A 25,396-nucleotide genomic window follows, 5' to 3' on the forward strand; every position below is an offset into this window, starting at 1 on the left:
GCATCCTCAGTTTTCTTCTTTTTTTTTTTTTAACAGCTGCACCTGCAGCATATGGAAGTTCCCCGGGCCAGGGGTCAAATCAGAGCTGCAGCTGAGGCCTACACCACAGCCACAGCCACAGCAACATCAGATTTGAGCCGCACCTGTGACCTATGCTGAAGCTTGCAGCAATGCCGGATTCTTAACTCACTGAGCGAGGCCAGGGATGGAACCCACATCCTCACAGAGACAACGTTGGGTCCTTAACCTGCTGAGCTACAACAGGAACTCCTAATTTTTTGATTTTTAATTTTTATGTCATCTCTTATTGAGTTGTAACTGTTCATCATGTTTTAAATACGAGCCCTTTGTCAAGTGTCTTAGGTTGGGTTCCCCGTAAAACAGACTCTGAGAAGGAGATTTGCATTTGGGAAGTTTATTGCGAAGAGTGCCCTTGGGAATAACACCTGTGAAAGGATGAGCAAGGTTAAACAGATGGAGAAGTTGAACTGAATTCATTTGCAGTAGAGGCCTCAGATCACCCCACAGCAGGCTCTGAAGCTGGATGTCCCTTCTGAGATCTTCTGAATTGAGGCAAGGGGATCAGGCTTTGTACCTTCCTCCACATAGCACCGAGTGGGCTAGTCATTGGATGTGGACTGCCCTGGGGGAGGGAGCATAACCTTGGGTTAGACAGTTCCCTTTGGCCCAAAGGCAGTATATCAGAGGGATTCAGCCGTGAGCCATCAGTGGGCGCCACTCCCAGTAGTTGGAAGAACAGGTGTCTCCAACCTGAAGGGGACCGACTACAGTACCCACTACAAGTAAATGTATTTTCACTACACATAGATGTACTGTGGGTATCTTCTTCTAGTGTGTAGCTTGTCTCTTCATTTTCTTAATGGATTAGCAAACATTTAAAATTCTGATGTTGAATTTTTTTCTCTTAAGATGGTTTGTGCTTTCTGTGTCCCTGCTAAGAAATCTTTGCCAATGCCAAGACTGCCAAGATATTCTACATTTTCTTCTAACAGCTTTTGAGTGTGAGGGTTTATATTTAGGCGTATAATCCATCAAGAATTAATTTTTATATGTAATGTGAGCTACCACCCAAGTAATCCTTTTTTTTTTCCTTTTTTCTTTTTTGGGCCCCACCTGCAGCATATGGAAGTTCCCAGGCTAGGGGTCCAATCAGAGCTGCAGCTGCTGGCCTGCACCACAGCCATAGCAACACAGGATCTGAGGCGCATCTGCGACCTACACCACAGCTCATGGCAACGCCGGATCCTTAACCCCCCGGGCAAGGCCAGGGATCAACCCACATCCTCATGGATAGTAGTCAGGTTTGTTACCGCTGAACCACGATAGGAGCTCCTCACCCAAGTAATTCTTGAGGGCAGTTAGCTCACTCTCTTTTAGGTACATCCCTTCTCCCTTCTCAACATCCTTCAGTTTGCAGTGCTGGGGCATCTTTCATTTCCATTTCCCAGAGTAGAACATGTAGTCAAAATGCTGATAGGACGATCTTCTTTCCTAGCAATTTATTCACGAGTTTGAACTGGGGAGTGCTGAAACCACGGCCCTCAAATGAAATGGTATACTCAGCCCTGTTCAGTTTCCCCCTTATTTCATCCTTTCTTAGTAATACTTGACATCATGAATTTTTTAAAACAAAGGTGACTTTTATGAATCGTTTAGAGAGAATGATGAAAAGACTAATTAATTACCACATAACCTTCTACACAGAATAGGGCTGTTTTTTTCATCTTGTATTCTCCATGCTCTGACAGTTTGTCTCAAATGAATGCTCTGATTAGCAGTGCTTTGGTGAGCTTAGTAACTTGAAAAAGACAAAGACTCTTAGAATAGCTCAGTATTGAATATTAAAATAGTAACACCAGTTGTTTGGTGTCATTTTTCCAAATGCTTCAACCGCTTTCTACCATTGCGTCCACAAGACATGTAGAAATGTTCTCATTTTATAGAAGAAAAGTTGAGGTAATGAGTTGTTAACAGCTTGAACATGGAGTCAGTTCTGCCTTGCAAGCCAGTGCCCCAACCACCGGATACATTCAGAACACTCTCAGTTGATAAGTAGTTAATGACCATACTGAATGTATGAAGGACTGACCTGGCCTTTGCCTCTTGCTATAGGGCAAGTATTAGTTGGTGTTGACATTGCAATTGTAGTTCCTCCATTTTCTTTCTTTCTTTCTTTTCTTTTTTTTTTTTTGGCTACCCCTGTGGCACATGGAAGTTTCCAGACCAGGGGTCAAATCAGAGCTGCAGCTGGGACCTACGCCATAGCCATGACAACATCAGATCTCTAACCCACTGAGCAAGGCCAAGGATCAAATTCGCATCCTCACAGAGACAATGTTGGGTCCTTAACCTGCTGAGCCACAAAGGGATCTCCAGTTCCCCTATTTTCTGTAGAGACATAGTGAGATACAGATGCCTTCATTCTTCCTAAACAAGTAGAGAATAATGTTGCAACCAGCCTTTCAGCTAAGAACCCATTTTCCCATAGAGACAATCCTTGTACATATATATTCCCCCAGCTTTACATTTTTAAGTTCAGTAGTATATCAGAACTAATACAGCCATTATAATTTTTACTAATCTCTTAAAAAAGAAACTGAAACAGGAAAGTACATGATATACCATTAAATTATTAAAACTTTTTCATAAGCAACATAAATACCCTCTTATAGTTTTAAAGATTATTCTTCATACCGCTAAGACTCCAGGAAATTATCTGGGGTATATCACTGCTTCAAGAAATTTTGAAACATAATCTTTTGTATACCACAATGTGACCTCTCAAAGAAATCTGAGCAGGAGTTCCTTTGCGGTGCAGCAGGTTAAAGATCCAGCATTATCCTCAGTGGTTTAGGTTGCTGTTGTGGCTCAGGTTCAGTCCCAGGCCCAGGAACTTCCACATCCTGCGAGCAGAGCCCAAAAAAAAAGAAGAAGAAAGAAATCTGAGTGAAAAGAGACACTGAGATTAAGTGGATTAAAATCATAGATCAGGATTTCCCATGTGGCCCAGCGGTTAAGGAACCTGACTAGGATCCATGAGGATGCGGGTTTGATCCCCAGCCTCGCTCAGTGGGTTAAAGATCCAGTGTTGCCATGAGCTGTGGTGTAGGCCGAAGACATGGCTTAGATCCCGAGTTACTGTGGCTGTGGTGTAGACAGACAGCTGTAGCTCTGATTAGACCCAAGAGCCTGGGAACTTCCAGATGCCGCAGGTACAGCCCTAAAATAGCAAATAAATAAATAAAGCTTTTGTATGTCACTCTTGACTCAATCAAGCAGTTTTTTTATCATAGAACTTTTAAATATTGAACTAAATATATTTTTTCATTGTATGAATAATACATGTTCATTGCAGATAAATTAAAAATGTATTATAAATTGTTATAGATTATATATTACTATTATGTTTATAGAGTAATAAAGTTAATATTTAAATTATACCTGTTCTACTTACATATGTATTTTTTAAAAAGAAATATGAGGTTATCAATACATATTGTTTGCCACCAGCTTTTTCCTCCTAGCAGTACATCATGACTTTCTATGTCCATTAATAGGCCTATATCATAATTGTTTTGTTTTCCGTTTTTCTGTTTTTCATTTTTTGGGGTTTTTTTTGCTTTTAAGGGCCGCATCCACGGCATGTGGAAGTTACCAGGCTAGGGATAAAATGGGAGCTACAGCTGCTGGCCTACAGCACAGCCACAGCTACACCGGATCCCAGCCCCATCTGTGATCTACACCACAGCTCACGGCAACACCAGATCCTTTACCCACTAAGAGAAGCCAGGGAGATTGAACCCGCATCCTCATGGATACTACTGGTCAGATTCGTTTCTGCTGCGCCACAGTGGAAATTCCCTGTATCATAATTTTTAATTGCTGAGTCTTATGGTACTGTGATGAAGTTAAATTTTATTAGCTAGTCCCTTTCTTTCTTTTTTTTTTTTTCATTTTTAAAAAATTTTAGGAGTTCTTGTCGTGGCACAGCAGAAACAAGTCCAACTAGGAATCATGAGGTTGTGGGTTTGATCCCTGGCCCCAGTCAGTGGGTTAAGGATCCAGCGTTGCCGTGAGCTGTGATGTAGATCACAGATGTGGCTCAGATCTGGCGTTGCTGTGGCTCTGGTGTAGGCTGGCAGCTATAGCTCCAATTAGACCCCTAGCCTGGGAACCTCCATATGCCGCAGGTGTGGCTCTAAAAAGACAATAGACCAAAAACCAAAAAAAAAAAAAAAATTTTTATTGAAGTATAGTTGATTTACAATGACGCAGTTCTTTCTTTCTTAGGATAAATTTCTAGAAGTACAATTACTGGATCAAGGAATTTACATTTTTTAGGCCTTAAATCTGAATTGCCAAATTGGGGTCCAGATGGGTTGCAGCAATTCTCATTCCTTCCAGTGTTAGACAAGTATGTTCGTTCCTATCATGCATAGTAGGCAAGTTTTCCCACATCATTGCCAAGCTGGTAAATTTTAAAATGACATCTCCTTGTTTTAATTGGCATTATTATTCACGAAGCTGACCTTTTTCATGTTCACTGGCCATTGTGATTTTTTTTTTTTTTTTTTTTTTTTTTGCCAAGACTTGTTTATTGGATTTACGCAATTGAACCAATCATGAGTAGGTTGTCTCAGGGCAAAGGTTGATGGGATAACAATCAGAGCGCTTTAAAAAGTAGCATTAAAAAGTAGAACCGGAGTTCCCTTATGAAATAATCCAATTAGGAACCATGAGGTTGTGGTTCATCCCTGACCTCACTCAGCGCGTTAAGGATCTGGCATTGCTGTGGCTGTGGTGTAGGCCAGTGGCTACAGCTCTGATTAGACCTCTAGCCTGGGAACCTCCATATACTGCAGGCACAGCCCTTAAAAAAGACAAGAGACAAATGGTAGAACTGCAACGGACATATATTAAAGTAAGATGTCAGTTTTAAAAGGTGCATCTTCCTTCTTTCTTTTTTTTTTTTTTTTTTTTTTTTCTTTTTTGGTCTTTTTAGGGCTGTATCTGCAGCATATGGAAGTTCCCAGGTAGGGGTCAAATCAGAACTGTAGCTGCTGGCCTACACCACAGCAACTCGGGATCCAAGCCATATCTGGGACCTACACCACAGCTCATGCCAGATCCTTAACCCACTGAGCGAGACCAGGGATTGAACCTGTGTCCTCATGGGTGCTAATCAGATTTGTTTCCACTCAGCCACAATGGGAACTCCCTTTCCTTCTTCATTAGACAAGGATTGGGCCAAACTATAGTGAACAAAGAATCCCCCACACAAGTGGCCATTGTAGACTTTGGTCTCCCAAATAAGCAGCTCACAGTCTTGATTGTAGATACTTCTGAAACTTTTCCCCATTTATTCATCAATCATTTTAATAGCTTACGCTTTCTTTCCAGGAGCGACTGAAGCTGGTGACTGTTTTGGGTGCTGGCCTTCTCTGTGGAACCGCACTGGCGGTCATCGTGCCTGAAGGAGTACACGCACTTTATGAAGATATTCTTGAGGGTGAGAAAGAGAGATGGGCCTTTTTTGAGATATGTTATTGATGTGGAGGCTTGAAAGGAGAAGCTCGGTGGGATTTTTTTCCGAACACAGTTTCATGTTTGCCATAAATATATGCCAAAACTTATCTTTTGACGTCATTGACATTAAACACATCAGTAGCAGTTTGTGAATTGATTGCCTCAATCCATAAATACCATGTAGGATTTATTTGCAATAATACATGAATTCCGGGCTTTCTAAGTATGACAGTCATTTTTTAATGCCCACACAAAAAACTTCCCAGATCCTACATGACAGTGATTATATTTTCAGTGTTCTCTAACTGAAAGAATATATGTTTAAGCACATTTGGATTCAAGGATTCTTTGTAGTAAACCTTGTAGGTAATTAATGAGGACGCCTGCAGTAAAGGATAATTAAAAAAAAATTTTTTTTTTTTTTTGGCATTTTTAAGGCTGCTTCTGCAGCATAAGGAGGTTCCCAGGCTAGGGGTCTGATCAGAGCTGTGGCTACCGGCCTACACCAGAGCCACAGCAACGCAGGATCCGAGCCGCGTCTGCAACCTACACCACAGCTCACGGCAACGCCAGATCGTTAACCCCCTGAGCAAGGGCAGGGACCGAACCCGCAACCTCATGGTTCCTAGTCGGATTCGTTAACCACTGCACCACTACGGGAACTCCCAGAAAACTATATTTCTTAAATGCACTCTTGCTGCAAGGAACTTTTATTATCAGATAAGTCTAGAAAACAACTGTCGCCCATAATTTTTGGCTACAAAGGCAAGCAAGAAATAATTGTCTATTTAGTCATGGTCTGAATATTTTCCAGGATACCAAGATAATGATTTCCATAGTGGAATGATCACACCACAGAAAAATTCAAGATGACCCACTGAGATATTAAATTTTTTTTAATGTATGTATTTATTTATTTTGCTTTTTTGCGGCTGCACCCGTGGCATATGGAGGTTCCCAGACTAGGGGTCCATTCAGAGCTACAGCTGCCTGCCTATGCCACAGCCACAGCTACCCAGGATCTGAGCTGCATCTGCAACCTACACCGCAGCTCACAGCAATGTCAGATCCTTAACCCACTGAGCTAGGACAGGGATTGAACCCAAAACCTCGTGTTTCCTAGTCGGATTCGTTTCCACTGCACCACGACGGGAACTCCTGACATTTTTTTTTTTCTTAATTTTACAGCTGCCCTTGTGGCATATGGATGTTCCTGGACCAGGGATCAAATTAGAGCTGCAGCTGCAGGCCTGTGCCAAAGCCACAGCAACGCTGGATCCAAGCTGCACTGGCAGCCTACACTGCAGCTTATGGCAATGCTGGATCCTTAACCCACTAAGCAAGGCCAGGGATCGAATCTTTATCCTCACTGAGACATTAGGTCCTCAACCTGCTGAGCCACAATGGGAACTCCATGAAAGGAAATATTGATCTATATATGTACTTTAAATTTCATATTCCAGGAATTCCCTGATGGCTCACCAGGTTAAGGATCAAGTGTTGTCACTGCTGTGGCTGCTGCTGCATGTTGCTGCTGTGGCGCAGCTTTGATCCTTGGCCCTGGAACTTCTCCATGCCATGGGTGCAGCCAAAAAAGAATCTTATATTCCTTGATGGAAGATAGTATGAGAAAAAGAATGTGTAGATATGTACGACTGGGTCACTGTGCTTACAGCAGAAATTGACACAATGCTGTAAATCAACTATACTCTAATTAAAAGAAAAAGAAAGAGAATCTCATGTTCCAAAATTTTCTAAGGAGCGTATTTTACAATGCACATAGTAAATCAGTGCCATAGTACATGCATATCTTTTTTTTTTTTTTCTCCCAAGAGAATATATGATCAAAAAAGAGTGGGGAAAAACCACTGCTGTGGAGTTCCCGTCATGGCTCAGCACTAACAAACCCTCTTAGCATCCAGAAGGATTTGACCCCTAGCCTGGGAATGTCCATATGCCCGCATATGCCCCGGGTGCTGCCCTTAAAAGCAAAAAGAGAAAATAGATACAGTGTGCTTTATAAATGTGTTTTTCCAAAAATAAGAATTCTGGTCTCTTTAACCTTTCATCATAGATTATTCTGCCCTAAGCCATCATGAAAATTTTTTTAAATGTATATATATTTTATATATATTTACATTTTTATGTATTTATATATTTTTCATTCAGTCTTTTTGGGTGTGAATGACTGTGAATTTTGGCAAATGCGTAGAGTCAAAGTACAGAACAGTTCCATCACCCAAAACATTCCCTCATCCCCTTTTGAAGTCAAACCTTTCCTCCATCCCCAGCTGTGGGTAGCCACTGGGCTCTTCTCTGTCTATATAGTTTGGCGCTTCTGAATGTTATGTAAATGGAATCTTGTAGCCTTTGGACCTGGCTTTTTTCACTTAGCATAATGCACTTGAGAGTCATCATGTTGTCCTGTGTATCAGTGGTCTGTACTTTTTTATTTCTGAGTAGTGTGCCATTGTTTGGATGAACTATAATTGGTTTATTCCTTCAGCTGAACGACATATGGGTTGTTTCCAGTATTAGTGACCATGAGTAAAGTCACTATAAACATTTGTGCACATGTCTTTGTGCGAACATGAATTTTTATTTTTTTTACATCCATACTTGTAAGTGGAATTGCTGAGCTATATGGTAAGTGTGTGTTCAACTTCATAAGAAATTGCCAGTCTTGTTTCCAAAGTGACTGTACCATTTTGCACTCCTCCCAGTAATGTGTGACAGTTCCAGTTGAGTCCCTTCCCAGCACTTGGTATTATCTGTTTTGTTTTAGTTTTTAATTTTAGTCATTTTAATAGGTGGATAGTGCTGTCTTAATTGGTTTGTTCGTTTGTTTTGCTTTTTTTTTGTCTTTTTTTTTTTTTTTTTTGCCTTTTTTTTTTTTCTTTTGCCTTTTCTGGGGCCACTCCCATGGCATATGGAGCTTCCCAGGCTAGGGGTCTAATCGGAGCCATAGCCACTGGCCTACACCAGAGCCATAGCAAAGCGGGATCCAAACCACATCTGCGATCATGGCAATGCCAGATCCCCAACCCGCTAAGCAAGGCCAGGGATTGAACCCGAAACCTCGTGGTTCCTAGTCGGATTCGTTAACCACTGCGCCATGACGGGAACTCCCTCAATTGGTTTTAATTTGCAATTTCCTAATGGCTAATGATGTTGAACATCTTTTCATGTGCTTGATTGCCATTGTTATATCTTTTTTGGTGATATCCAATATTTTACCCATATTTTAAATTGAGTTTCTTTTCTTTTTTTTTAATAGTTATTTCCCCAATACAATTTTTTTTTCTACTGTACAGTATGGTGACCCAGTTACACGTACATGTACACCTTCTATTTTTGCACATTATCCTGCTCCGTCATAAGTGACTGGACATAGTGCCCATTGCTACACAGCAGGATCTCATTGCTAATCCATTCCACAGGCAATCTATTAATCCCAAGCTTCCCAACCACCCCACCCCCTCCCTCTCCCCCTTGGCGACCACAAGTCTATTCTGGAAGTCCGTGATTTTCTTTTCTGTGGAAAGGTTCATTTGTGTCTTAGATTCCAGATATAAGTAAATTGAGTTTTCTCTGTTCTTAGACGAGGGTTTGAACCTGGGCCGCAGTGGTGAAAGTATAGTGTCTTAACCGCTAGACCACCAATGAAGTCCTTAAATTGAATCTTCTTATTATTGAGTTTGGAGAGTTTTTCATATATTCTGGATACAAGTCCCTTTTTTTGTTTTTTGTTTTTGTTTTTGTTTTTTGCTTTTTGGGGCCGTACCCACAGCATATGGCAGTTCCTAAGCTAGGAGTCAAATCGGAGCTACAGCTGCCCATCTACACCACAGCCATAGCAACACAGGATCCGATCCGCATCTGTGACTGACACCACAGCTTATGGCAACGCCAGATCCTTAACCCACTGAGTGAGGCCAGGGATTAAACCTGCAACTTCGTGGTTGCTAGTTGGATTCATTTCTGCTGTGCCACGACAGGAACTCCCATGTAGTTTGTTTTGTTTTGTTTTGTTTTTTGTTTGTTTGTTTGTTTTTGGATACAAGTCCTTTAATGAGATAACATGATCTATAAATATTTTCTTCTAGTCCATGGTTTTTCTTTTCACTCTCTTAATAGTATCTTTCACAGATAGTTTTTAATTTTGATGAAGTGAACTTATTCTTTCTCTGATGAATTGTGGTTTTGGTATCATATCTAAAAATTTTTTTTAATGATTTTTATTTTTTCAATTATAGCTGGTTTACAGTGTTCTGCCAATTTTCTACTATATAGCAAGGTGACCCAGTCACACACACATAAATACATTCTTTTTTCTCACATTATCATGCTCCATCATAAGTGACTAGATAATAGCTCCCAGTGCTATACAGCAGGATCCCATTGCTTATCCATTCCAAAGGCAATAGTTTGCATCTATCAACCCCAAATTCCCTGTCCATCCCACTCCCTGCCCCTCCCCCTTGGCAACCACAAGACTGTTCTCCATGTCCATGATTTTCTTTTCTGTGGAAAAGGTTCATTTGTGCTGTATATTAGATTCCATATATAAGTGGTGTCATATGGTATTTGTCTTTCTCTCAGTATGAGTCTCTAGTTCCATCCATGTTGCTGCAAGTGGCATTATTTTGGTCTTTTTATGGCTTAGTATTCCATTGTGTATATATACTCTGTCTTCTTAATCCAGTCATCTGTCAATGGACATTTAGGTTGTTTCCATGTCTTGGCTATTGTGAATAGTGCTGCAATGAACATACAGGTGCATGTGTCTTTTTCAAGGCAAGCTTTTGTCTAGATATATGCCCTAGAGTGGATTGCTGGGTCACATGGTGGTTCTACATATCTAAAAATTTTTTGATAGACCAAGTTCAAGAAGATTTTCTCTTCTGTTTTCCTCTAGAAGTTTTATAATTTTAGGTTTTATACTTACGTCTATGATCCACTTTGAGTTGATTTTGAATACAGTGTGAAGGTTCATTTTTTGCATGCAGATGGATGTCCAATATTCAAACACTATTTGTTGGAAAAAACTCATTTCTCTGTTGAATTGTCTTTGCATCTTTGTCAAAAATCAATTGACCGTATTTGTTTTGGTCTATTTCTGGACTTTCAGTTCTGTTCCATTGATCTGTATGTCTATCCGTTGCCAGTGCTACATTGTCTTGGTAACTGTAGCTTTATAGCACATTTGGAAATCAGATTGTGGAGTCCTTCTAACCTTGTTCTTATTTTTTAAAATTGTTTAACTAGTTCCTTTGTTTTTCTATAAAAATTTAGAGTCACTTTGTCAATATTTACCAAAAAGTTCATGCTAGGATTCTGGTTGAATTCAATCTTTAGTTTAATTTGGGGAAAATTGACTTCTTAAGACTACTGTGCCTTCAGGAGTTCCTGTTGTGGCACAGTGGAAATGAATCCAACTAGTATCCATGAGGATTCGGTATCAATTCCTGGCCTCACTCAGTGGATTAAGGATCCAGCGTTGCCATGAGCTGTGGTGTAGGTTGCAGGCAGGGCTCAGATCTTGTGTTGCTATGGCTGTGGTGTAGACCAGCGGCTGTAGCTCCAATAGGACCCCTAGCCTGGGAACTTCCATATGCTGCAGGTGTGGCTCTAGAAAGAAAAAAAAATATATTGTGCCTTAGAATCCATGAACACAATATATCTCTCCATTTATTTAGGTCTTCTTTGATTTCTCTCATCAGTTTTATAGTTTTTAGCAAAAAAACTACAGGTCTGCAAATATTTCGTTAGATTTATACCTAAAAATCTCATATTCTTGTGCAATTGTAAATGTACTTTATTTATTTATTGCCTTTTCCTGGGCCGCTCCCGTGGCACATGGAGGTTCCCAGGCTAGGGGTCTGATCAGAGCTGTGGCTGCCGGCCTACACCAGAGCCACAGCAACACGGGATCTGAGCCGCGTCTGCAACCTACCCCACAGCTCACGGCAACGCTGGATCCTTAACCCACTGAGCAAGGGCAGGGATCGAACCCGCAACCTCGTGGTTCCTAGTCGGATTCGTTAACCACTGCGCCACGACGGGAACTCCTGCTGAGAGTTTTTTTCTTGAATGTATGCTGAATTTTGTCAAATGCCTTTTTTAGTCCTTTCATGGTGAATTACAGTGATTGATTTTCAAATGTTGAACTAGACTTTCATGTATCACCTTGCCCTCAGTTTATGTATTATCCTTTTTATATATTGCCACATTCAGTGTGTTATATCTTGTTGAGGATTTTTGTGTCTTAGTTCATGAGGAATATTAGCCTGTGGTTTTCCTTTTTTTTTTTTTTTTAACAATGTCTTTGTATGGTTTTGTTATCAGAGTAATGCTGGCCTCTTAGGATTGGGAAGTGTTCCCTCATCTTTAGACTGAATAGGATCAAAAATATTCATTCCAGGAGTTCCCGTCGTGGTGCAGTGGTTAACGAATCCGACTAGGAACCATGAGGTTGCGGGTTCGGTCCCTGCCCTTGCTCAGTGGGTTAACGATCCGGCGTTGCCGTGAGCTGTGGTGTAGGTTGCAGACGCGGCTCGGATCCCACATTGCTGTGGCTCTGGTGTAGGCCGGTAGCTACAGCTCCAATTCAACCCCTAGCCTGGGAACCTCCGTATGCCGCGGGAGCGGCCCAAGAAATAGCAAAAAGACCAAAAATAAATAAATAAAATAAAACAAATTATGTAAAAAAAAAAAAAAATTTCATTCCAGGGAGTTTGTGGCACAGTGGAAACAAATCCGACTAGAACCAGGAGATTGTGGGTTTGATCTCTGGCCTCGCTCAGTGGGTTAAGGATCTGGCGTTGCCATGAGCTGTGGTGTAGGTCTCAGATGTGGCTTGGATCTGGCATTGCTGTGACTATGGTGTAGGCCAGCGGCTACAGGTCTGATTGGACCCCTAGCCTGGGAACCTCCATATGCCGAGGGTGTGGCCCTAAAAAGACAAAAGACAAAAAAAAAAAAAAAAAAAAAAAAAAGAAAGAAATTTATTCCTTAAATGTTGGGTAGAATTTACCAGAGAAGCAGTCTGAGCCTGGAGTTTCCTATGTTGGAAGGTTTTAGCTATGAATTCATTATCTCTAACAGAAGACTTAAGTTGTCTGTTTCTTTCTGAATGTGCTTTAGAAGTTTTTGTTTTTCAAGAGTAGATTTATTTCTTCTTAAGTTGAAGAATTTATAGGCATAAAGTTGTCCATTGTAATCTTCTATTCTTTTTTTTTTTTTTTGTCTTTTTGCCTTTTCTAGGGCCGCTTCCCGCAGCATATGGAGGTTCCCAGGCTAGGGGTTGAATTGCAGATGCAGCCGCCGGCCTACACCAGAGCCACAGCAACGCGGGATCCGAGCCGCGTCCGCAACCTACACCACAGCTCATGGCAATGCCAGATCCTTAACCCACTGAGCAAGGGCAGGGACCGAACCCGCAACCTCATGTTTCCTAGCCGGATTCGTTAACCACTGCGCCATGACGGGAACTCCAGTAATCTTCTATTCTTTTAATGTCTGTAGTAATGTCGTCTCTTTATTCCTGACAGTGATAATTTGTTTTCTCCCTTTTTCACTTGTTCTGTCTGGCTAGAGGGTCATCAAAAAAATTTTTTTTTCAGAGAACAATGTTTGATTTCATTGAATTTTTTTTTCTATTGTTTTTTCAGCTTTTTGTTTCATTGATTTCAGCTCTTTGTTATTTTCCTCCCTTTTCTTGCTTTAGGCTTTATTTGCTCTTTTTCAAATAAAAAAAAAAAAGAAGCTTACTAACTTGAGATCTTTCTTTTCCAATATAAGCAGTTAATGCTATAAATTTCTCTCTAAGCTCTGCTTTAGTTGCATCTCACAGATTTTGATATGGTATGTTTTTATCTTTATTCAGTTCAAAATACTCTCTAATTTCCTTTGCATATTCCTCTATGACTCGTGTGTTATTTAGAAGTGTGTTATATTTCCAGATATTTGCAGCTCCCCCCCCCAGATTCTTTCTGTTACTGATTTCCAGTTTAATTTCATTAACTGTGGTCAGAGAACATACTTGGTGTGATTTGAATACCTGAAAATATATAAGTGCTTTTTAATTTTTTAATTTTGATTTTTGAAATTCTGTTGGAGTATAGTTTACTTAAAATGTTGCATTAGTTTCAGGTGTACAGAAAAGTGAATCAGTTATACATATACATATATCCATTATTTTTTCCCTATATAGTTTATTACAGAATATTGAGTAGATTTCCTGTGCTATTCAGTAGGTCCTTGTTAGTTATCTGTTTTATATACAGTATTGTGTATATGTTATTCCTATCCTCCTAATTTACCTCTCCCCTCCCACAGTTTCCCCTATAGTAACCATAAGTTTGATTTCCAAATTTGTGAGTTTAAGTTCTTTTGTATCATTTTTTATTAAATTCCACATACAAGTAATAACATATGATATTTGTTTTTCTCTGACTTACTTCACTAAGTGTGATGATCATTCATTGTTATAAGTGATTTTTTAAATGGCCCAGAATATGGCTTATCTAGCTGAATGTTCCATGTGCACTTGAATGGAATGTGATTCTGTTGTTATTTGGTAGAGTGAAATATAAATGTCAATTAGGTCAAGTTATTTAATAGCATTGATCTTACATATCCTTAGTGACTTTCTTATTCTGTTGATTACTGAGGTAGGAATATTGAAGTCTCCAAGTATGATTGTGGGTTTGGCTGTTTCTCCTTTCATTTCTTTCAATTTTTGCTTTATGCATATTGAAGCTCTTTGATTAGGTGCGTACATGTTTAGGGTTGCTGTTTCTTGTTGGTAAATTCACCTTTGTCACCATTATGTAATGTCCCTCTTTATACCTGCTAATATTCCTTATTCTCAAGTCCACTTATCTGATACTGATATAGCTACTCCAGTTTTCTTTTAATTGATGTTTACATGGTATATCTTTTTCTATCCTTTTACTTTTAACCTATTTTAAGCCATTCATTATATTTAAAGTTTTTTATGCTATTCATTATATTTAAAGTAGATTTCTTGTAAACAGTGTATAGTTGGATCATGTGGGGTGTGTGTGTTTAATTTGACAATTCTGTCTTCTAGTTGGTGTGTTTAGACCAGGGATCAGCAAAGTCTTTCTGTAAAGGGTCGCATAGTGAGTATTTTAGACTTCGTTAGCCAGGTGGTTTCTGTTGGTACTATTTAACTCTGCCTTTGTAGCCAAGTTTTCTGATTCTTTCCTCTTTCTTTTCCATTCTACTATTGAGCCCATCCAGTGAATTTATTACTTCAGATATTTAATTTTCAGTTCTAAAATTTACACTTGGTTCCTTTTCATAGTTTCTGGTTTTCTACCGAGTACATCTGTTCATTTGAAGTGAATTTACTGCATAGAGCATAGTTATAATAGCTGCTTTAAAGTCTTTTGAGTGTTCTGGTATATGAATTATCTTGGAGTTGGGTTGACTGTCTTTTCCCTTAATAATTGGTTAGGTTTTCCTGTTTCTTTTTATGTAATTTTGGATTGTATCCTGGACATTTTTAACATTATAATTTAAGACTTTGGGTGCTCTCAAAATCCTCTGGACAATGTTTATTTCTTTTGTTTTAGCAGGGAGTAAACATGGCTACATGCAGACTGCAAGTTCTGTGTTGCCTTTTTTTGGGTAATGGTGCCAGTTTTAGTTTAGTTTTCAAAGCCTTTGCAGTACTGCTTTGGGTATGTCCTGTCCATGCAGAGTTCAAGGTGAGCCTGGGACTAGTGCCATGTATATACAGGATTAGGGACACCCCTGCCCCCCTCCAGCTCTTTCCTCTCCAGGATTCCTCTCATGTGCTCAGGTTCCCAGGGAACCTTTTTCCTGGTCCTTGCCAGAGACACTGGGTTTCTCTAGGGGTTTAGCTGCCTGTGCTGTCACTGCATAGTCCATGTAATTTGGACTACCCTCGGGGCAAAGTGGCAGAAGAAAAGAGAGAGCAGAATAACCAGTTTCCCCCCCAAACTCTTTTTTTTTTTTTTTTTTTTTTTGTCTTTTTGCCTTTTCTAGGGCCGCTCCCTTGGCATATGGAGGTTCCCAGGCTAGGGGTCTAATCAGAGCTGTAGCCGCCGGCCTACACCAGAGCCACAGCAATGCGGGATCAGAGCCACATCTGCGACCTACACCACAGCTCACGGCCACGCCAGATCCTTAACCCACTGAGCAAAGCTAGGGATTAGACCTGCAACCTCATGGTTCCTAGTCAGATTCGTTAACCACTGCTCCACAACGGGAACTGCCCCCCCCCCCCCGATACTCTTGAGGCCACTAGGGCCCTTTGCCTGGATACTGTGGCCAGAAAGATGAGGTTTTTCTTGGGGTTTTAACTTCCAGCATTACTGCCATGACGTTCTGCAACTGGGGCAGGGCTGGCAAAGAAGAAAGAGGGTGGATAAAAAGGGGAAAAAGGATGGGCTGCCCTCTACACCAACACCTCTCAGCAGTTCTTTTTCTTTTCTTTTTTTCTTTCTTGTTCTGTGGTGCCCATGGCATATGGATGTTCTCAGACCAGGAATTGAATCTGAGCCTGAGCTGCAACCTACACCACAGCTGCTCAATGCCAGATCATTAACGCCTACGCCACAGTGGGAACCCCTCTTTTGGAGTTTTTGCTGCCCTCTTTCCTCTTGCTGCTGTTTGCTCTTTGTAGTCCTCAGGTAGTTGGTTTTTGTGTGTTTTGTCCAGAGATTTTGCTGTAATCAGTGTGTTCCTAAGGCTATAGTGGGCTTTACTCCATCTTGACCAGCACCAGAAGTCCACATCATTCTTTTTAAAAAGTGAAGTGTTGGGAGTTCCCATTGTGGCTCAGTGGGTTAAGAACCCGACTAGTATTCTTGAGGATGCAGGTTTGACCCCTGGCCTCACTCAGTAAGTTAGGGATCCCGTGTTGCCACAAGCTGTGGCAGAGGTCACAGACAAGGCTCAGTTTACAAGTTGCTGTGGCTGTGGCATAGGCCAGCAGCTACAGCTCTGATTCGATCCCTAGACTGGGAACTTTCATATGCCGCAGGCACAACCCTTAAAAAATTTTTTTAAATGAAAGAAAAAAAATTTAAAAGTGGGAGTTCCCATTGTGGCGCAGCAGAAACAAATCTGACTAGGAACCATGAGGTTTCTGGTTCGATCCCTGGCCTCGCTCAGTGGGTTAAGGAGGGTCTGTGTTGCCGTGAGCTGTGAGTGTAGGTTGCAGACGTGGCTCGGATCTGGTGTTGCTATGGCTGTGGTGTAGGCTGTCGGCTACTGGCCCGATTGGACCTCTAGTCTGGGAACCTCCATGTGCCACGGGTGTGGCCCTAAAAAAGACAAGAAGACAAAAAAAATTTTCATTAACCACTGAGCCACAATGGGAACTCCCCAAATTTTTTTAAACTAAGCTATCTCCAAATTTTCCACATCTCTCTTGATACTGATGGTTTAGTCACATCACTTTAGCTTCTGCTAATTTCTCTTTTTCTCCCTCCACCCTTTCTCTCTCTTTCTTTATTGTAGATCAAACCGACTTTTCTCCAAACTTCAAGAAAGGAGTTTGTTTACATGTAACTACAGCCTATAGTTTAGTTCTTCTGTAGACCTTGTAATTATGATAATTAACAGACATTTTTTCAGAGCTCAGTATACCATGATAAGTAAGTGCTCTGACACTTTAATAAGCATTATTAAATACAAATTAATGTAAAAAGGAAAATTCTTCATACTCTTCTATAATTATAGCTCCAAAATCACTGAAATTTGTTATCAGCGTTCACGTGAGAAAACTCTTTATAGAAACGGAAGTTTTAGATCATAGTTTATTGAGTACTGCAGAGCTTGTTTACTATGGAGCTAACATTTGAAACCACCATAGTTCTATGGAACATTAACTTTTGTCCTATCATTCATTAATGAAAATGAAGTTCTTTTTTTTTGTCTTTTCTAGGACTGCTCCCACTGCATATGGAGGCTCCCAAGCTAGGGGTCCAATCAGAGCTGTAGCCACCTGCCTATGCCAGAGCCACAGCAACGCGGGTTCCGAGCCGCATCTGCGACCCACACCACAGCTCACGGCAGCACCAGATCCTTAACCCACTGAGCAAGGCCAGGGATCAAACCTGCAACCTCATGGTTCCTAGTCGGATTCTTTAACCACTGAGCCATGACGGGAACTCCAAAATGAAGTTCTTTAAGGCTCTTGTTATACTTTACTTTCAGGAGTCTCAAACATGATGATCCTGTACTGACATGACCCATCCCTTCTACCTCTTATTTTGTCTGCTAAAATGTCCAGAGTGTGCAGCACATATTGATGAATATCATCAGTGGCAGTATTTTCATCAAAAGTAGTTTTAGGGAGTTCCTGTTGTGGCGCAGTGGTTAACGAATCCGACTAGGAACCATGAGGTTGCAGGTTCGGCCCCTGCCCTTGCTCAGTGGGTTAACGATCCGGCGTTGCCGTGAGCTGTGGTGTAGGTCGCAGACACGGCTCGGATCCCGCGTTGCTGTGGCTCTGGTGTAGGCCGGTGGCTACAGCTCCGATTCGACCCCTAGCCTGGGAACCTCCATATGCCGTGGGAGCAGCCCAAGAAATAGCAACAACAACAACAACAAAGACAAAAAAAAGATCAAAAAAAAAAAATTTTTAAAAAAGTAGTTTTAGGTTTGGAGAAGTATAAAATTTATTCAGTGACAATCTGTTTAATAAGATAGGTGACCTGTTTATGCAATATTATTTTATTTTTGTCTTTTTGCCATTTCTTGGGCTGCTCCCGCGGCATATAGAGGTTCCCAGGCTAGGGGTTGAATCGGAGCTGTAGCCACCGGCCTACGCCAGAGCCACAGCAACTCGGGATCCGAGCCGCGTCTGCGACCTACACCACAGCTCACGGCAACGCCGGATCGTTAACCCACTGAGCAAGGGCAGGGACCGAACCCGCAACCTCGTGGTTCCTAGTTGGATTTGTTAACCACTGCACCACGACGGGAACTCTGCAATATTATTTTAGATCAAAAGCTGGTGATACTAGGGAGTTCCCACTGTGGCTCAGCAGAAACAAATCCGATTAGCACCCATGAGGTTGAGGGTTCAGTCCCTGGCCTCACTTTTGCAGGCTTTAACCAAAAGAAGAGTTCCAAAATTACTTAGATAAATAAAGCCTGTTGGAATTAGATATAGAAGGATCTTATCTAAATTTAAAAATTATGATATAGTCATACCTCATAAAGTGAAGTAATGTTGACCATCCTTTGAAAGTTGTGTTTAGGCTTGAACATTTAGTTTCAGAGCTATGGACACCCCCAAAATAATTATCTTTAAAAATTATTATGCAGGGAGTTCCCGTCGTGGCGCAGTGGTTAACGAATCTGACTGGGAACCATGAGGTTGCGGGTTCGGTTCCTGCCCTTGCTCAGTGGGTTAAGGATCTGGCGTTGCCATGAGCTGTGGTGTAGGTTGCAGACACGGCTCGGATCCCGCATTGCTGTGGCTCTGGCGTAGGCCAGCGGCTACAGCTCTGATTCAACCCCTAGCCTGGGAAGCTCCATATGCCGCGGGAGCGGCCCAAAGAAATAGCAAAAAGACAAAAAAAAAAAAAAAAAGAAAAGAAAAAAAATTATTAGGCAGTTGTTCACACATAATAGTATGACTAATACCCTTAAATAAGATGTTAACCCACCTTCTTACCTAGGCTCACTTTAGCATAACATTTCACCTAAGTTAGTATATACATCTGTTACCTATTAAGTTTGCATTTATAAAGAAGCGTGTGCAACATAAGACTAAAAGATTGTGTTTTATTTCCATTTTTAAAAATCTTTCTGCTTAGGAAGTAATAAATTGCATAACTTTTGAAATGAAATGCCACATTAAAAAAATTATAAGCGTGAAGGCCATTTTTTGCCTTCAACATCAATTTGTTGAGTATCTACTCAGTTTCTGGCCTTATATTGATTGTTAGCAGTTCATAGATCTACAGTATAGCCCCTGTTTTCAAGAATTCACAGCCGATGGAAAATGAATAAATTAACAGTCAGTGACAGGAAGGGTTGGCAGACTTTTTCTGTAAAGGGCCAGATAGTAAATATTTTAGGCTTCATGGGCCATATGGTTTTGTTGCAGTTACTCAACTCTGCTGTCATAGCATGAAAGCAGCCATAGACAGACAATCTGTGAACAAATGAGCATGGCTGTGCTTCAGTTCAAACTTTATTTACAAAAACAGGCACCAGCCCTTGTCCTGTAGTTCGCTGCTGTTGAATTATGGTACAGTGAGAAAAGACCTGTGATAGAGACACACCAGTGTGCTGGGTGTACCTGAGCAGAGGAGGACACAGAAGCTCTCAAGGAGGATGGGACTCACAAGCCGAGTCTTGAAAGACAAGGTGTTATCCAGGAGACGCAGCGTGGAAGGCCCATGGATTTACCAACTCATGCAGAGTTTAGGCAGAGACAGAGATGGGAGCTCATTTTGTTAAATATTTAGTGGGTACTGTATAATCATTCAAATTCTGTCCCATAGCATATTTCTGAATAGTATTGAAAATTATAATTACCAAAATCCTGTGACTTACTTCACATGTATAGTTTCTTTACATCTATAAATACAATGAATTGGTTTTACAAATTAAAGTGGAAGCATACTGAAAATTGCCTTATCTTTAGAGAAAATCAGGGGTTTTTACTTCATTTATTTCATATTCTTAAGGCCATGCTATACTATTCTCCCAGTGGATAAAGAAGACCTACCTGAAAAATGATGAGTTCTACTATCTCACTATTGGGTGTCCAGGTCCTGCATTTTGAGTTTATTAATTTTTTACTGAAATATTGCATACAGTGAAGGTATATGTCATATACCCAAGAAAGTACATATATTGAAAATATATAGCTTAATGATTTTTCATAAATTAAACACCCTTGTGTTCCCCTGATGCTGCATTTTAATTATCCAGCATTACTGATTCAAAATTCAAGATGGATTCAAGACTGCTTCTCTCATAAACTTAATTATGTTTCATCTCCGAGCTTCCAGTCAGTTCTCTGGCTTAAAATCCCTATTGCTAACACTCATTTTGCTGGCATGAAGGACAGGGTGGGCACACTCACCTGCCCACCTTTTTCTCCTGACCTGTCTAGTGTTTAGTTCTCTCTAGGTGACCACTGTAGTGTAGGCTTCTGATTTCCAGGAAATGCCTCTTATCCCCAAATCATCCATTGCGTCTTCTGAAAAATCTCTCTTTCCCTCTAGCAGTGCTTCCAACCTGAAGGTAACAACTCAGAGGATCTTGAAATAAATTTAGTAAGTTGGACTTATGACTGGTGTTTAAGAAGAGCATGCGGGGGGGGGGGGGGACAAAGAAAGAAAGAGAGAGTAGTGCACTGTAACCATCGTAAGGCCAAGTATTATTGTGTGCAGCTTTTTATTTAGTTTTTCATGTATGTGTATGTTTACTAGATCATGATGTAAAATTTATTTTTTTACTAGGCGTCATGGCCTAAAGTCTCATGTCAGTAGTTTCAAAAACTGCTTAATATTAGCATCAGAATAACTGCCAGTATTCACAGACCTTGTTTAAATTAATACAATGGCAGTTTGGGGGCTGGTGAAGGTTTTTCTGCCTGTCTCTTGGAGAAGCCTTTCATCTCATTTTAGGATGCCAGTGTAACTCAGAGATGTTACAAGGAAAACACTTCCAAGCAGAGAGCCCTCATGAATGTCACTGGAACAGTGCTTTACCAATTATTAGCAAATTGAATTTCATAATATAGAGAAAGGATAATACATTTTGACCAGATGGAGTCTATCACAGGAATGCAAATCAGGAGATGGATTAATATCCAAAAACTAGTTTATTGTATTAATCAAATAAAGTGGAGAAACCATTTGATCATCCTTAACAGGTACGGAAAAGCATACGCATTTGATAAAATTAAACTCCCATTCATGAAAAAAAAAAAAAAAATCCTCAGCAAACTAGGAAAGAACTTCCTTACTGAGAAAGGGCATTTCTAACATTGAGAACAAAATAAGGCTATCTCCCTTCAACCGCGTGTACTTAACGGTGTACTTGGGGTCCTAACCGGATGTTAGTCTGGCCAGTAAAGACAGAAAAGGCATGAAGATTGACAAGAATTCAAACTATCTGTTTGCAGATGACATGCTCACCTTTAAAATTTTAAAGCCTCACCGTATCAACTCTTGACAGTGGTATGGAGCAACTAGTACTCTGAGCCCTTGTTGTTGGATGTATAAAATGGCACAGCCACTTTGGAAAACTGTTTGCCAGTTTTTTGGTTCAATAAAGTTAAATAAGTACACACGCATCAGTTCTGATCCTAGGTATTTACCCAAAGAAAAAGAAAATATGTATCTACAGAAAGACTCGTACCTGAATGTTCATAGCAGCTTTATTTATAATGGATGAAAATTGGAAATTACCGAGATGTCTATCAATAGCTGAATGGATAAACAAGTTGTGATAGGCTCATGCAATAGAACACTACTAAGCAAAAAAAGAGAAACAAACTACCGATATACGCAAAGGTTAGATACATCTCAAAATACTCTGCTGAGCAAAAGAATCCTCACACAAAAGAGTACATATTGTATGATTCTTTTTTTATTACTCAATGAATTTATTACACATTTATAGTTGTACAATGATCATCACAATCCAGTTTTATAGGATTTCCATCCCACAACCCCCCGTGTATGATTCATTTATATGAAATCCTGGAACAGGGAAAACTCTGGGGACCAGAAGCACAGCAGTGGTTACTTGAGACCAGGAGTGACGTATTGACTCCAGAGAAGCACCAGAGAACTTTTCTGGGATTTTTAAATACTGTTCCATATCTTGACCTTGGTGGTAGTTACTAGAGTTTTTACATTTGTGATTTATACCTTAATAAAGTTAATTTAAAAAAAAAGAGAGAGTAGGCATTAATTTTAAAATGAGTAAATTAAATCACTGTTAGGAGAAAAAAATATTCATATTAAAAACTATGTGGGGAAGGTGAAAAAGTTCTGGAGATGGCTGATGCTGGTGGTTGCAGAACAGTGTGAATGTACTTAAAGCCACAGGATTGTATGCTTAAAAATGGTTAAGACCATAAGTAAATTTTTGTGTGTGTGTGTCTTTTTGTCTTTTCTAGGGCCGTTCCTGCGGCATATGGAGGCTCCCAGGCGAGGGGTCGAATCAGAGCTGTAGCTGCCAGCCTACACCACAGCCACAGCAACGCGGGATCCAAGCCATGTCTGCGACCTACACCACAGCTCATGGCAACGCCAGATCCTTAACCCACTGAGTGAGGCCAGGGATCGAACCCACAACCCCATGGTTCCTAGTCGGATTCATTAACCACTGCGCCACCACGGGAACTCCCATAAGTAAATTTTGTCATGTGTATTTTACCACATTTTTTAACTAGGTTAAAAAACCGTGAAAACAAAACTTTTCAGGAATTAGAAAAATACATAGGTTTTTATTATCTCAAGATGGCACATGCTTTGTGCTCTTCAAAAATGACTTTTAAAGAATTAAGGCAGGGTTTAAAATATTACAACAGGTTTGTACAATTTCTGCAGTCAAAAGTTAAATACTTAATCTAATTGTAAATGTAAATTTCTAGTATGTTAGCTTGTGTTTATGAGACCTAACAAAGATAAGGATTCTGGCCTTGAAATGTTTATGCTTTGAGTGTCATATATGTGAATATAAACTAGCAGTATTATTTAGTGTCATTTACTGTAATTCAGATTATCGCAATAATCATATTTCTAGAAGTGAATTTAGACTGAAGGATATGTTTTTTAAACTGCTGTGCCCTTTTGGTTTCTAATTAGTGGTTGTTCCCTGATGTTTTTTAAAGCTAAAAGTGTTTTATACCCGGGGAGTTCCCATCGTGGCTCAGTGGTTAACGAATCCAATGAGGAACCATGAGGTTTCGGGTTCGATCCCTGGCCTTGGTTAGTGGGTTAAGGATCTGGCATTGCCATGAGCTGTGGTGTAGGTGGCAGACACGGCTCGGATCCTGCATTGCTGTGGCTCTGGTGTAGGCCGATGGCTACAGCTCTGATGCGACCCCTCGCCTGGGAACCTCCATATGCCGTGGGAGCAGCCCTAGAAAAGACAAAAAAAAAAAAAAAAAAGTGTTTTATACCCAGTTTGTTCTTTATTTACAATTTTTATATCAACCTAAGTGTAAAACTAGATAAATTTGATTGTAATTATTTTCATTATTACTACACTTCATCTGCCTATTTTCATCAAAATAAACCTTACTCTAGTATCTGATGAGATTGGTTGAATTTCTCTAGCCAGAAGGAGGATTTGGGATGACATCCCTTGGGACTATGACTGCTTTCTTTCTTGGTGATTTGCTTCCACTTCCTAGGTTTTAAGAATAATAGATAGTTAAAAATTCTGCATGCCAAAAGTAGAAGACCCTTGGGAATTTCTTCCATCTTTTTTTTTTTTTTTTTTTTTTTTTTTTTTTTTTTGGTCTTTTTAGGGCTGCACCCACAGCATACAGAGTTCCCAGGGTAAGGGTCAAATTGGAGCTGTAACTGCTGGTCTATGCCACAGCCAAAGCAACGCCAGATCCAAGCCATGTCTGCGACCTATACTCAGGCCAGATCCTTAACCCACTGAGTGAGGCCAGGGATGGAACCTGCCTCTTCATTTATGCTCGTCACATTTGTTTCTGCTGAGCCATGACAGGCACTCCCGTCATGAATTTCAAGTTAAAGGAGTTTATGTTTGGCTAGATTACAGTGTAGGAAGTGAATGTCTTTGCAGTAAAATCTGTAGAGCTTGAAATACCAAGGAATGGAAGCGTCTACATAAAGATATCTTAAGGGAAAAAAACACATTTTCTCTTCATTCTGCTTCTAGGAAAACACCACCAAACAAGTCAAACACAGAATGTGATTGCATCAAACAAAGTAGCAGAAATACCAGTTGCCCATGAACATGAGCACAGCCATGACCACACACAGCTACACGCCTACATCGGTGTTTCCCTTGTACTGGGCTTCGTTTTCATGTTGCTGGTGGACCAGATTGGCAGCTCCCATGTGCATTCTACTGACGGTAAGTGGCTCCAAGGTTTTCTGGGCGGTGCAATAAAGTTTACAGTTTAGGTGGTCACAAATGATTGAATAATTCAATATGTATCAGTGGCTTATTTGGTGCTAAAACTTTTATCTTTCTTGGGTTCTGGTGAACATTTTGCTCATTTGAGGAAGCTAGTGGGTTGTGACATGTGGCAAAAGAGAGTGTTTATTGGGCTATTACCTTGTTTATCTTAAAGCTGTCTCATTTCACGAAGCTCCACGGGCAGAGGTTCTTAACCTTTTTTGTGCCATGGAGCCTTTAGGCAGTCTCAAGCCTGTGGACCTTTTATTGAAATAATGCTTTAAAATGCATAAAGCATAGTGCATAGGATTACAGAGGAAATCAATTATATTGAAATATAGCTGCCAAAACATTAAGACAAATTTGTGATATAGGGACATATGTCTTCTTTATCAGTGCATTAAAAAATGACATATTTTAAATCATAAACAAGTTAAACTTTATTTTAGGACATTAGTATAACAGCTACTGTTGCTTAGACTGACTGAGAACATTAAATTCTGAGATGGGCATTAACAAGGCAACAGTGTCAAGTTGAACATCTTGTTGATAAGGGTTTTTGTTTTGATGGTTACTAGTGTAGAGGAACCTGATTCACAAAGATATTTTATTACAGATGTACTTAAACACATTTGTAGCTAGTGCTCCAGGGAAAGATAAGCTTCTCTCAAGAAACTAGAATTTTCCAGGACTTTTAATTCCTGTC

General features: G+C 40.3%; 1 protein-coding gene across 3 annotated transcripts in view; it reads left to right on the forward strand.

Annotated features, from left to right (window-relative positions):
- Positions 1-25,396, forward strand: part of SLC39A9 (solute carrier family 39 member 9) — a 58,857-nt gene that overhangs the window by 17,723 nt on the left and 15,738 nt on the right. For 2 of the 3 annotated variants that reach the window (XM_001926183.6, XM_021099402.1), the window contains 2 exons: positions 5,422-5,530; positions 24,448-24,645. In XM_001926183.6, coding sequence (XP_001926218.3) covers positions 5,422-5,530; positions 24,448-24,645 — 307 coding nt within the window. The remainder of the gene's footprint in view (positions 1-5,421; positions 5,531-24,447; positions 24,646-25,396) is intronic. The other variant, XM_021099403.1, reaches the window with a different exon arrangement.

The sequence above is a fragment of the Sus scrofa genome, chromosome 7 (genome assembly GCF_000003025.6).
Source record: "Sus scrofa isolate TJ Tabasco breed Duroc chromosome 7, Sscrofa11.1, whole genome shotgun sequence".
In the NCBI taxonomy this organism is placed as follows: domain Eukaryota; kingdom Metazoa; phylum Chordata; class Mammalia; order Artiodactyla; family Suidae; genus Sus; species Sus scrofa.